The sequence below is a fragment of the Meriones unguiculatus genome, chromosome 1 (genome assembly GCF_030254825.1).
Source record: "Meriones unguiculatus strain TT.TT164.6M chromosome 1, Bangor_MerUng_6.1, whole genome shotgun sequence".
NCBI classification, from domain to species: Eukaryota; Metazoa; Chordata; class Mammalia; order Rodentia; family Muridae; genus Meriones; species Meriones unguiculatus.
The window spans coordinates 33,940,470-33,954,669 of NC_083349.1; the positions used below are offsets into that span (position 1 = coordinate 33,940,470).

Genomic DNA, 14,200 nt, shown 5'->3' on the forward strand with positions numbered 1-14,200 from the left:
TCAGAGAAATGTGATGTTGCTGCTTTAAAAGATGGAAGAAGGGGCCACACATCAAGGAATACAGAAGCTTCTAGTAGCTGGAAAAGCCAGATGATTGGTTCCTAGAGCCTATAGGAGGAATATGACCTTATTAACTAGTTGCTTTCAGCCCAGAAAGACTTGTGCTGGATTACCGAGTTACAGAACCATAAGTTAATGAATTTGTATTGTTTTGAGCCACTGACTTTGTGGGAATTTTTACCATGGTCTCAGTAGAATAGTGTAGGTGGTCAAATCAGGGAAGACTTCATGACAGAAATTTGGCAAGCTTTTGAAGGGTCACCATTATCAGAGAAAAACTAGGGCAGGAAGATGCTGACATTTAAAACCATCAGAAAAAAGTTTTGTAATTTCAAGGCCCTGAAATAGCTACCCAGAATCAAAAGTCAGAGCCAAACGCTACATGCCTGTCTGCAATCCTAGTACTCGGGAGGCTGAGGAGTGAGGATTGCTGTGAATTCAAGGCTAGCCTGGATTACATAGTTCCAGGCATGCCTGAACTGAGTTAGTTCCTGTCTGAAAGAACAAGAAAGATGGGGTAGAGAGAGGAGAGAGAGAGAGAGAGAGAGAGAGAGAGAGAGAGAGAGAGAGAAAGAGAGGAGAGAGAAAAGGAAAAAAGAAAAAGGTCAGAGGCACAAAACAGTGTCATGTGACATTCACTAAGTTCTCCAGAGGCAAAAAGAGTTCTCTGGATTTTTCTGTCTAGCGTTAGTGCCTGTCTGCACTATTTTATCTGTATGGTTTTAAGTTCCTTAAGTCAGCACAGAAAGCAGATAGGACCCCAGCGTCCACATGGCTCATCACCTGAATGCCCCCTGGAGCTTTGTGGTCCCATCACTTCCCTCTAATTGGATCAGACTCATCTGCTGGTTTCTCATTCTTTCAGGTTTTCAGAATGAAAAATTATTTGATTGGGAAATATGCAAGTGCATACAAGGAATGAGGAAGTGGCAGAGACACAAACTTAGATAGAGCCACTCTTTCTGTACATATGTTCATCTATCAACATATGCTTAACTGGATCTGTAGACACATAACACAGGTCGCGTTAGAGATCCAGCTATGAATGAGGTAGGTGAGGTTTTCGTCCTCTCGTGGTGCTCACAGCTTGTGGGAAGATATAGGCATGCAGTCGAGCAATTTACAGCACTGTAGAGAACGTAAGTGGCTAATAGAAACTGCAGAAAGAGCAGTGATTCTATCCGGGAGTGGGTGTGTCGGGGAGGCACTGTGAGCAAGAAGCTTCATGTTCAACGTGTGGTCCCTGGATCCCAAACCTGGTAGACATACAAAGTCTTAGGCTCACATAAACAGACTTGAAATTCTGGGTGTGGCACGGAAACCCCCATTTCATTATCTTGTCAGTGATGTAGACCCATGCCAGATTTCATTAAAAACTGGAGCATCATGGCTGCACCTCTTGGCCAGCACACTGATACCAGGCTGAAGCTTCGGCTTCGCACCACGCGATGCTGATTTAGTTGGAATGGACCTGGACCCCGGTCTTGGGTTTTTTTTTAAGCCTCTGGTTAGTATACTGTGACTGTAGGAAGGCTAGAGAACACCTCTGTGCTGAGCCATGAAGCGTAAGTTAGGAGATGTGGACAGGGCGATGGGGGTCTTACAGGCAGCAAGCCAACGTCTCCTGAGTAAAGGAACCTGGAACCACAGGAAGACAAATAAATGCACACAAAACTCCACCGTATAAACTAAGCTCACAGCTGTAAATGTAGATGCTTATTGCTGCGCTTCTTCAACTTGAGTGGACGTAGAATCTTATAGAGACTGATACTTTAGTGGGCTGGAGGGGGGAGGACGTTTCTAATAAGCTCTGTGGCGCTCATGGCTGTTGGTCTGTGAAACTGCCGGCTTGTATTGCTCAGCTTTAGGTGGAGGCTGCGCAAGAATATAGCTATCCATTAACCACAGGGCCCACGCAAAGGCGGCTACTTTGTAGTGAGACCGGGAGGTCGGTTGCTTAGAGGGTAGGGAGGAAAGTTGCAGCCCACATAACCTCCCAGCCGGCTCTTCTGGTTATTAGCCATCAAGGTCGCATGGCTTTTAGCTCAGCAATACCGCACCCCCCCACCCTCCCACCCCCACTCAGCGCCAATCTCCCTAAGTGCATCCCAGGCAAGGCCAACAGACCAGCTCATTAAAGTGACCACTGGGGCTCTCGTATCCGTGCCAACTAGCCAGAGAGGCGCTGGCGGAGGATAAGGCCTCTCCTAGGGCCTGTGTCCCTCTTCCCACCTTTTCTTGCTGGCCATGCTAAGGCCTGCAGCAGTGGCACTCTGCAGCAGCCCCTGGCACTTGGCGTGTACTTCTGGGCGCTGTCCATGGTTGCAGCATCTTTCAGCGCACCGCGTCAGGAGGCCAGCGCGGGGCCCTGCGATTGGCCGAGGAGCCCCTCGCCACCCCCACCGGCTGCCCCGCGTCAGGCCCCCAAGGCGAGTGCCAGCAGGCGGGTGGCGGTCCCTGGGCTCCCGGGAGGCACACCCACTTTCCTTATTAGGACAGAGTCGGAGCTGGAGCAGCCGCGGGGCGTGGGCTGGGCTAGCAGCCCAGAGGAAGCGAGCAGGGCTCAGTCCCGGCCGGCCCGCCTAGGGAGCGGCTGGTCCCTGCGCTGAGCGACCACTTTCTGAAGATTCCGCTCAGGTCTCTGCAGCTCTCTTCTCTCCGCGCTCTCCATCCAGTCCCTAGCAGAGACATGGAAGAATTTCTGCAACGCGCCAAATCTAAACTGGTAAATTGAAGCTGCAGGGGTGAGTGAAAGTGCTTGTGTCCGCGCGTGGGTGTGTGCTGCTAGAGAAGGGGAGGAAAGGGTGTTCAGCAGGGGATGAGGATGAGGATGGAAACAACTTTGTGGCTTAACTGTCTGTGTGTGCAAGCTGTGCCAGTAGAGAACCTCTGCAACTCTCTAGTATCAGCAATCTTCCCCCACAGCAAGGCAAGGTTCAGAGTTGGGTGGTGAGGCCTGTCTGAACTGACGTGACTCCTCTCATGGGTCTTAGTCCTGGGAGTTTGCTCCTGAAGGATAGTGGGTGAAGGAGGGCGATGCTCCGGGGAGCTCAGCTTTCTGCAGATGCAAGACCTGTAGGTGTGAAGAGGAAAAACTTAGCTCCGGGACAGTACTTAAGCTGGCAGTGGCAAAGCCCTTGCGAGGGCCAGGACACTGCCTGGATCAGGATGGCACTCCTCAGAACCTGCTCAGCAGGACTCGGGGGCATTCTAGGGCACACTGACTCTGCTTGGTTCCCTTCCACACTCTGGGGCAGAGGCAGAAGGAAGTAACCCCAGCCCCTGAGGTTGATGGAGCTGGGAAGGACCGCTGCATGCTGGTCTGGTACGTTTTACTGTCTGAAAATGTAAAGAGTAAACTGTAATTTCACCGTGTGCCCGCTGTTGCCAACCATTCTGAACAGGAGAGGCACTTCTCTCTGGCACGGTGGTAATAATCATAATGGAAATGTTTCCGTCTTGGCACTTAAAAAAAAAAAAAAGAAAAAAGAAAGCCTGGCCCATTTAGAAGCTGTGTCTTTCGAGAAGACCAAAAGAACCTTTATGGGTCTGGCAATAGAGGTAATGCATAATTTATGATGCCAGTAACCTTTAAACCCTCACGGAAGCCGCTATGAAAGTCTGTTGAGGTGATGCCTCAACCACAGGCAGGATGCCATCTATTTACCCCAGACAACAAAGGACAGGGAGGGCCTCCACTCAGGGCTCAGAGCTGGAAGTGAAGCATTACAGCACCAAGAGCAGACGTCTTTTCTTTCTTCTCTTTTTCCTTTTTAAAGATGGGACCATTAAATTAGATTAATGCTGAAACTTTGTTTTCTACCTTTAGTGGATTCCCCACCCCCAGTGCAGCAGCATTCAGTGTTAGGATTTGTTTCAGAATTGGGAAAGTTTCTGATGGCTTCTGTGGGAGCTGACTTCGTAGAAGTCTCACTAAAACACACTGAAAGAAAGAAGAAGGGAAGGAAGCTATTTGTGGCAGAAGCTCAGTAACTGCCTTGCATCTTTCCTGAAATAAGCACCCGCCGTTCTTCATCTAGGAGGAAGAGAAAGACACTGGAAACGTAAAGTCAGTCGTGGCAGCTTGTGTGTGTCAGTGGGTAGGGACCAAGCATGAATGCAGAGTCTGGGACTGAGGCTGTGGTCTAACACGTGTGTCATCTCAGTTTCTCACAGTCATGTTCAGAGTGCGTGGTCTGCTGTGAGTCTCATTTCTGAACAATTCCTGGGATGGGAATTCTCTCTTTCAAAATCATCAGCTGAAAGTGATGTCTAATTTATTTACTGAGTCCCTTCATTAGACAAGCAATTGCTCTACACCATTAAAAAAAAAAAAAGACTGGAAAAGGCGGTTGCTTGAAATTGTTACTAGTTTCCTCTATTAGCCAGAGGAACAATTACAGCTCAATTGGTCTTTTCTTAGAATAGGCTTCTGGCTAGAAATTACAATTAACCTATCTTGCTCAGCTACCACAAATATGCATGGCCATCTCTGGTCATCACATATTTCTCCTTGTAAATAGTTTCAATAATAAAATTTATGCTTAATCTACAATATTCAAAAAGAGACAATACTTTCCTTTAGATCGATGATTCCCAATGTGTGGGTAGTGACCCCTCTTGGGGATGCATATCAGATATCCTGCATATCAGATATTTACATTACAATTCCTAACTGTAGCAAAATTACAGTTATGAAGTAGCAAAAATAATTTTATGGTTGAGGGCCACCACAACACGAAGAACTGTGTTAAAGGTTGCAGCATCAGGAAGGTTGAGAACCACTGCTTTAGGTGATGTTTTCTTTGAAGAGATAAATGTCTGTAACCATGCCATTTGTGAGAAGTTTATTCATAGTAAAATGGCTTTTAGAAATTCCATTAATCTTCTGGGAAACATTTTAAGGGAAAGACATTTACTGTTCTGATTTTTGTACTTAACTTTTGTTAGAACCTTAATTAGAATAGAAATAGGGATAAGCCAACTTCTAGTCAAGTTAATATCGATTGATCTATATGATACTTAAAACTTCCTGATTGCTAGACTGCTCTTGTTTTAGTATTTATTTTGATATGTTGTAGCTGTGGTATATATCTTTGAATAGTTTAAAATAGTTGAGTTTCCTTTTAAGGTCTGAACATGGGCTGGTTACTTCCAGGGAACAATGAAGACTTTAGACTGTGGAACTGCTATCAGCGATGATTATTATATTCTTCAGGAACCAAAACTTTGGAGTTCTGAGCCTGGTCAGGCCTGTAAACCCAGCAGCTAGGGAAGTCAAGGCAGGAGAATCAGAAGTGTAAAGCCTGCCTGAGTGACAGAATGAGTTCAAGGCAGCCTGAAAAACTTGGTGACACATGATCTCAAAAGAGAAAGTACAAAATAAATAAATAAACAAATAAATGAGAAAGTATACGCTTTCCATCCCTAGTGCTGTAAAACAAATCAACAGACAGAAAAAAAAAAAAACTTAGAAGAGATTTGCCTGCTTTCCCCTATTAAAAACATTTTTTGTTTGTCTGTCTGTTATGGAGAGGAGAGTGCCTCCATTCTAGGCCTGGACCTGGATTAAACTAAAAGGAGCCAAGTCAAGTATGAGTTTGAGAGCAAGGATCAAGCCAAGGGTAACAGCAGCCAAAGGGTGATGCTGCTCAGTTGCACATGCCACCAAACCCCACGAGAATGCAGTCTCTGCTTCTGGCCTGGATACCCACTGCTGGAGACTGAAATGGGAGTGAAGAGAAATTTTTCCTCTCTCAGCCAGCGTCCCCTGGCTCTTCCTCTGCCTATCCACACAGGAAGAAGCAGAGTCAGAGCAGAGGCAGAAACCAAATCCTTTAATTCAGATCAGCCCTTCAGGTTTCACCTCACTTTTCTGTTCCGTTAACCATTCATGTGCCAGAGTCTTTCTTAGATACACTATTCCTATGTAAGGGAGAATGAAGCAGAAAGGGAAAGAAGGGCTTCCTGCCTGTGATTTGGCAAATGTGCTTCCATTTCACAGAATTCCCTTCAGAAAAGTGTTCAGATCAAGGACCAGCTCGTGGAAATAAACTCCAAATTACCATGAGCTTTGAGGGAGAAAACTGTAACTGAGGGATAACCTGGGGATACATAGAGAACCATAAAGTGTAACTGGCAAGAAGCTCGTGTCCCCACATGGGTTAGACTTTCTGCTGAGCCTCCTTTACATCCAGATATCAGCTGATGCAATCCAGGCAGCTGCGGGTGCCTGGAGGTCACTGTCACTCGTACACTGTAAAGTGTAGGTCAGCCTTAGAGAGTCACCTGCTGCTTCCGGAAAACCAGGACACACCAAGGAATGCTGTTCATCAAGAGGAAGTGAAGAGTCATGGCTGCAGTCCAGGGAGGACATCTGTCACCTCAGCAGTGACAGCTGAGGCCCTTGTGTCTGCAGTGTGACTTTGTCGCCACATGAACTTCTGTAGGAGAAAAATGAAGGGTGACTGAATGTCAGTGTGTGCTGTGGGATAAGTGACGCTGGGATGAGCGCTCACAGTCTAAAATCCCCCCGAACAACCTCATTTTAGAGCAGCTCTGTGGAAGAGCCGCTTCAGTGGGAACCTGAAGCGATCCGTTTATCCTGATTTCCTACATTAGAAAAACGGAATGCACGTACTGGAAAGAATTTAAATTCTCGATTACATTTTGTGCATGTGTGTACATGTGAGTGTGTACGTGTTTGGTGGTAAGAGGACAATTTGTAGGAGCTGGTCCTCTCCTTTCGCCATGCGAGTCCCAGGGATCAAACTCAGGCTTGTCTCCGTTTACCCACTGAGTCATTTCTCAGAACCCGGAAAGGAAATGTTTTGAAGCGCTCAAGAAAGGCCCGCAGTTGTAAGGTAGAGCAGTGATGGAGAAACTGCAGAGCACATTCATCTGGTCACTGAACGTATGGTGCTCTGGGTCACAGGACTGGATACCATCCCACAGCTAGCCAGACAGCTCAAGTCACTGCCCTGTTTCAATTTTTTTTTTTTTTTTTTGAGATAGAGTTTCTTGTAACCCAGGCTAGCCTTGAGCTTTTGAATCCCTGCCTTGCGGTGTCTGGGACTGCAGTCACATTCTACTCTGCCTGGCTGGAGTCAATGCTTTTTGCCCCGAGCATTATGAGCAGGAAACTCAGGCTTCCAAAGCCATTCTGTGAGTACAGCTTCATGTGCTTGTGGGCTGACGGGAAATGAGCCCTGGGCTAGGTCTAGAGTCCGCTGCCTTCCTCACTGTGGGTTCATCCAGACCAGAAGCTGAGAATTGCGTTAGCCTGGGGACCTTTGAAAAAGAACCAGAGCGGTAACTGGATGTTAGAGGGCAGTGATGTTCGATGCCATTCACACAGTAGCTCGGGTCCTGGCGGGCAGGTGATCAACGGACAGGTGCTTTTCAGTCTGTGTTTGGGGGATATCTCTTGTCACCTAAATAAAAAGCTGCCAGCTTTGCTGTAGCCTGCTTGCCGCTGAGCACTGTTTATTTGAAAGGATATCGTTATTTTGAGTTTGGAGCACAAATCTGGGGCACTCCTGCAAGCCTTGGTGTCTTAGGGAAGAAGACTTATGTTTTCTTGGCATTTCCCCTTCTCTGGAGTTCCATCTTAACAGGAAAGAATGAGAACGGGTAGTGGGGCTGAATAAAAGCTTAAGAGGAGAGAGCCAATAGGCAGAGACTGCGCCGTGGCTTTGGCCTTTGACTCTTCTTGGCCCCTGGGTGTACTAGAGAGTCACGGAGTTTGTAGTCTTTTGGAGAAAACTGGGAAGGGGCTAGGCTGGTTCTTGAAGGGGGTGGTACTCACATGGACCTTGCCACGTGAGTGCAAAGCACATCTGGGTTCTTGTAGTACGTGATCTGCCCAGCTACATGGGTCCCCAATCGGAGGTACCAAAATAGCCAAGAAAATAGACGTCACCCCACATCCATTTCTTTGGGCTTTGGGTTTTGGTCTCCAGAGAGGGACAGTATTCTGCCTGAGAGACTCAGCGAGGCCAGTGGAAGTCTACATTGTCTTGAAAAATTAGACCTGTATAGAGTGAATCAGAAAAACTTAGTTTTTAAGCTGGGAAATACATACTGGTATCTGCTTTGTGTGTTTGTTGTACAGTCAAAATGAGATAACTGTGGCTCTTAGCATGGATCTTGGAGCAATGACTCCTCTCTCCGCTCATCCCCAAGCTGCTCTTCTTATCATTATGATAATGAGTGGCGACGTCAATCATCCAGGTCATCCAGCTCGAAACAGCCTCTCTTCTTCATCCTTGACTGCAGTGACCAGCACACTGTGTTCTTCAAATTGCTCTCATGCTGCCTGCTTCAAAGGGGCCTTGAAAGTATCTGGCACTCAGAGCTGAAAGCATCTTCAATCACCCTGCCTCCCCCCAAACCCCGCCACAGCCACCACCATCAAAACCTTGACAATCACTTTAGCCTCGGGACCAATTTCCCCTTCTCAAACCTTGTGGTAACTTTCCATTGCTCTTAGGAGTATGGATGACATCCTTTGCATCACACTGCTATTACCCACTTCTGGCTTCTGCTCCTTTTGCTTTTGGCTTAACTAGCAGCTGCCACTTCTTCAAATGAGGTGAAAAAGAAAATCCTCCTGCCTACCCCTTCATTTTTTGACTATATTCTAAGTTTTTTTTTTTTAAAGCTTTTAGGTTTCTTATGTCAGTTTGTCATTATATTAGGCACGTTTGATTAATGACAGTGTGCTAAGAGTAGGGAGTGAGGCCTCCATAGGATTTTGCTTACCGTTGTATTTCTGGAACCTGGCATGATGCTTGATGCATGTATATGATTTTAGAATGAACGAAACCATAAATCAAGAGCCCAGGTCAAGGCATATCATAATGTAGTGTCCCAATAAAAGCGAATAGCCAGATGGCCAAGGTTACATGCTTTAAGGTCTAAATCTGGAGCAGGACTGGTAACGGTCTTCGGGATGCCAGGTTCCTTGGCAAGAAGGTGAGCTTTAAGGTCAAGAAGTGCTATGCAACGCTTTGCACCGAGTAATGCCAAATGTTCTGACAATGGGAAGAGGCTAGCTGTTATCCCTAGGTGCTTGGGATATGTAAATGTTGACAGAATCGAAGCACGGAGAGAGGAAGGCAGAGGGGCAAGATGAGGCGAGTCCCTGTACAACCACAACTGGCAAGTGAACGAATAACGGATTGTTAGATCGAAGAGTAATAGTTGGATGGCCCCAATTCTACCCAGCCTCTGTGGCAAGCTGGCCCAGCCTGTTCTCTGCACTGTTACTAACGCCATGAGAGAGACTGGCTGGGAAGACTTTCGGCATCTCAGGGAGTAGGAGTGATGGAAGCATATTTGAGGTTGGGGCAGGGGGAGCCCAGACTTACTCCTCGTACGTGAAACATTCCTGCAAACACTCTCGTCCAGCCAGTGGGGTTGTAGCAGGGCGTAACACTGATCCTCCACTTCTCGTAACTCTCAGGCTGTGACCCGAATTCCCCGAGGATGCTGATGACTGTGTAATGGAGAAGTCCGTACATCTTAGTACTCACGTGCAAAATGTCCATATTTTGTGTATGTGATATTTCATGTTTTGGAGCGAAGCACATGGATGTTTAATTTTCTAAGCTTTGCTGTTTTAGAAATAAAATTTTATCTTTTTAGCTTTTACTTTTTTACTCTTTTTAAAATGAGGTGGCACTCAGGGAAGCAGAGACAGGCAGATCTCCGTGAGTTCAAGGTCAGCCTCATCTACAAAGTGAGTCCAGGACAGCCGAGGCTACACAGAGAAACCGTGTCTTGAAAATAACACACACACACACAACCAAAGATACCTTATGATTTGTTTTATTCTTTTGACCCCTGGCAAGAATTTGTAAATATTACCTTACATTTACATATCTGATCTTGAACGTATTTTAGCAACAAATTATGTCAAGCCTAGGGTTCATTGGCTCACATTTGAGACCTAGATATTTTAGTAAGAGAATCACTTGCAGAGCCTCCCAAGACAGCTGAAATAGATGTAGACACACCTGAAAGCTTGTGTTCTAGTTCTTGGTAGCTGCTGACCTCCCAAGGGCAGCATGGGCACACAACTGTGCCTCAGCGACCTTGAACTGTCAATGTGAGGCAACCACGGGAGAAGACACTTGGCCTAAATAAGAGCTTATATTTTCCTGGGTCGTAAGGGCTGGATTTGGAAGTCTCTGTAATGGCCTGCTCCACGTTTCTTGTCCCCAAGTGCAGTGCAGCCTTGTGGCTGTGTGTGAGTTCTGCAGCCACATGCCGGATTGCAGATCCTGACCCTGCTGTTGCCAGCTAATAGCCACACAAGCTGGGGTACTTTGCCTTCTTGGGTCTTGCTTGGTCTTCCCATCTTCTGAAAGCAAAAACAAGAAGAAAATCCCCTTCCTAAACCTGCAGCAGGTGGCCACATGTCAAAATAAGACTGTGCTCTCCATACCTGCTAGAAAGGAGACAAGGGCCACTAGTGGACAAGAGAGCCTGTTCTCTGTCACAGACAACCCTGCTCACTGTCACAGAAGTAGGCACGATTCCTATCTCTTTTTATTTGTACCAGCATTAGTTGGCTAGCTCTCTGACCTCTAAGAGAGACTTGCTTTCTTAACACTCTTGTGGCCTTGAGATGGGGAGACCTTCACCTCTGTGCTGTCTGTTTTGTATTAAAAGCCTTGAACAACTGAGCAATCAACCAGTGCTATTGAGAATTTATCATAAGGAAAACTCAGCACCAGACTGTTGAATAGGCTGTGAGGCTGTTCTTCACTGTGTGCCCAAAGGAAAGGGGGCAATCGGTGAGCTATCTGGAAGGCAGGGTGTGTGGCTAGTTTCGGTATAACTAGAACCAGTGCAGGTGTCTGCTGACATTTTAATAATACAAATGCATGGTGAAAGGTTTAAATGGGGAGCAATACTTAAGCGCTAAGGTCTGGAGCACATTGTTTGTTAGGCAGATTCCCTTGTGGTTCTGACCGTCCTGGGGAGCACATTGGGATTGACTGACTGTTGGTGAACTGCGGTGGACACAGCTGTGAAGGAGAGCTGGGGTGCCCATCCTCAGCTGCCGTCCCTTTCCAGCCTGCTACGGTGGCAGTGCCACACAGGGCTAATGGCTGTGCTCAGCATGTAGAGTGAGGCAGCGGAGAGAAAAAACCAAAGGAGGGATCTGAAAGCAAGGTAAGAGAGAAAAGAGATGGACAAAAATATTCAGGGGGAGCAATTGTGCACAGTGGTGCGGCTTAGAGGAAAACCTGAAACTCAGCACAGGATGAGTCTCAAGAGCAACAATTCCGCTATCGAAGCTCAATGCTCTGGCAGCTTCTACCAGCCCAAAGTCTACCCCAAATGGGGGAATTCAGCTGAGGCAGCACTCCTTCAGGTAGCTGAAACTGATTATTCAAAACACGCTGGCACTGTCTGGGTTTCGTTTCTTGTTGCTGTGGTGAATACACTGACAAAGGCAGCTTAAGGGAGAAGGGTTTTATTTGGCTCACAGTTCCAGGTTACAGCCCTTCACAACGAGCAAATAAGTCACATGGCATTCACAGAACGATGGATTAAGGCATTTATGCATGCCCGGGTTCAGCCCGATCTCTCCACTATTATAAAGCTCAGGTTCCTTTGCCCAAGAAATAGTGCCCCTCCCCCCACAGTGAGTGGGTCTTTCTACTTCAGATAACATAACTGAGATACACATACACTTGCACAGTTCCTCACTGAGGCTCTTTTCTTGGGTAATTTTTTTTTTTTTTTAGCATACATTGGTATTTTGCTTGCCTGTATATCTGTGTGAGGATATCAGATCCCCTGGAACTGGAGTTAGAGACAGTTGTGAGCTGCCATGTTGGTGCTGGGGATAGAACCAAGTCCTCTAGAAGAATAGTGCTCTTAACTTCTGAGTTATCTCTCCAGCTCCCTTGGGTAATTCTAAACTGCATCAAGTTGAAACTTCAAATTAACCCTCACACCCACTATTAAATTTCTCACAGGAGAACCCTGCAAGTTCTTGCCTCTATGTGTGAGATGACTCCTCGAGATTGCTCAGGGCCATACCAGGATTTAGTAAAGACTCACAAGAATCAGCTTCTATCCCTCATATCAGCGCTTTGATAAGCACTTTCCCACAATTCTCATGAATTGGCTTTTCTCGAGAGTAGATGATAGAAATTGCTGATCAATTATGATGGAAGAACAGTAAAAACAAAACCAAATCCAACAGGACCTTAAAGAAGTTAGCCCAGGCCTCTAGTGCGTGCCATTGCATTTGGTGTGAGTCCTAAAGAGGGGCCTAGCTTGTGGGTGACATGGCATCATTGCTGTCACCGACATGCATATGTTATTAAGGTAATGAGCTCAAATAACCAAGGGGGAAAGATCTGTAATCATAATGTCCTGTTTAAAAGGAAAGGGGTAGTGTACAAGCAGTTTCAGAAAAATAATTCTCGTCAAGAAGAGTAAATTAGAAAGAAGCAGAAACAGCCGCAGAGAGGGTGAGCGTTTGTTGTCTGGTGAGGCCTCCGGAGTAGCAGAGCACGTGCTTGAGTTAGCAGGCAGATATGTGAAATGTGTTTATCACAAGTGACCATGAGTCAGCATGCAGGATAACGGTGCTAGAAATAGGAGCTGTGGCGAGGCATGAATCCTTGGCGTGTCCGAGATGTGGGTACTCTCCCCAGCCCCCACCTGCAGCAATAACTCATTTGGTTCTGGACTCCAGGAGAATATAACAAAAACTGTGTGCAAGAAAAGGCCTCCACGTAAAGCCTTAAAAGGATGTGGGGCAGACTTATGCTGGCCTGTCAAGTATTCGGAAGGGTTTTAGGAAGGAGCCCTACGTAGGAGTCATTTTTTCCCTTAGCTGAAAAATCAAGAGTTCTGAGGACCCACTTTCCTTCTTTAAAGGTAAGCCCATTCATTTAAGTAGTCCCAGATTTTTTTTTTCTTACAAAATGTTGATCTCATAAATTAATGAATGACTCGGGGGTATAGGGAAATGTTCGTGTTGGGCTTCCTGCCTCCTCTCCACAAACGGAAGCCCTTCCCAAGGTGCCTCCACCTTCTCCAGGCGTGTTTTCACAGGAGGAGTCATCTGGCTGGACTAGCACCTGGGGCTAAGAAACGGCAGATGGTCAGTTCCGCTCAGCTGCTCATAGTCCATGGGAATATCCAAGAGGACAGAACACGTGTCTGGCTGCTCCTTCAAAGGCAGTCACCCTGGGCCCCTCCTTTCAGAGGCAAAGGGACAAGCCATTCTCTACATAATTTTGGCTTGTGCTGGAGGTCCAGCTTGGGGCCTGATGGTTGCTAGGGTAAGCCCTCTCCTAACCAAACGCTACCCTCAGTCTCTCAATTCTCTATTCTCTGAACTTTTCTCTCTCTCCTGGCCCTTAGCAAGGTGGTTTAGATTGTCCAATACACTTCCTGGCCCAACTGAAGAAACATCTTCTATCCATCTTTGGCTACCAGAGAAAGACCATCAAAACCATTTCCTTGTTGGAGGCCAGATTCCTAAAGAGAAAAGGGCAGCATTTCAACTGGTTTTTGTTGAATTCATATAAGCCCAAGCTTTAATTTTATCTTTTGAACATTTACTTAGATCTCTGAACCCACCTTACTTTTTGAAAATTCTCCTTAATTGAAGGCAAATTGCAAGGAAGGCTGTAGGAAACATATGTAGGACACTGAGAATGCTAAGGCAACCCACTCAGGGAAAGACAGGCAACAGAGTCAGAGAAAGCTCCTGCTTGGTGGGTAATATTTTGAGAAGTGGATTTCGTAGTCTTCTTCTTTTTTTTTTTTTTTCAATGCAGTTTATTCAGGAACATTGAACAATCCTCGGACCCCGGGGAAAGCCAGCCCACAGCTTAAATAGCCTCTGGGTAGCCAACCCAGGCGTGCCACGGGGGCAATGCAGATAGGTCCACATACATGGAAGCAAGCCAGATCCTCGGCCTTAGCCAAATGTGGAGTTGTTCGTGACAGAGAGCACTCACCATCGGGAAGGTGGAAGGCGGAAACCAGCTCCATCTTTAAGGCATAGCATTCCGCAGCTCTCTACAGTTCCCCCTTTTTGTTTTAGACGCATCAGGCAAGAGTAGAGGTCTGATCTCTGATATTAGAAATAAATTGGGAC

The 14,200-nt window shown here is 46.5% G+C and overlaps 1 protein-coding gene across 7 annotated transcripts in view; it reads left to right on the plus strand.

Moving 5' to 3' along the window:
- Window positions 1-2,515: 2,515 nt before the first annotated feature.
- Window positions 2,516-14,200, plus strand: part of Prune2 (prune homolog 2 with BCH domain) — a 252,898-nt gene continuing 241,213 nt past the window's right edge. For 3 of the 7 annotated variants that reach the window (XM_060387181.1, XM_060387197.1, XM_060387201.1), the window contains exon 1: window positions 2,520-2,785. In XM_060387181.1, the coding sequence (XP_060243164.1) occupies window positions 2,750-2,785 (36 nt within the window). In that variant the 5' untranslated portion in view covers window positions 2,520-2,749. Of the gene's footprint in view, window positions 2,786-14,200 lie in introns of all 7 variants that reach the window. The other 4 variants (XM_060387190.1, XM_060387194.1, XM_060387203.1 and 1 more) reach the window with 4 other exon arrangements.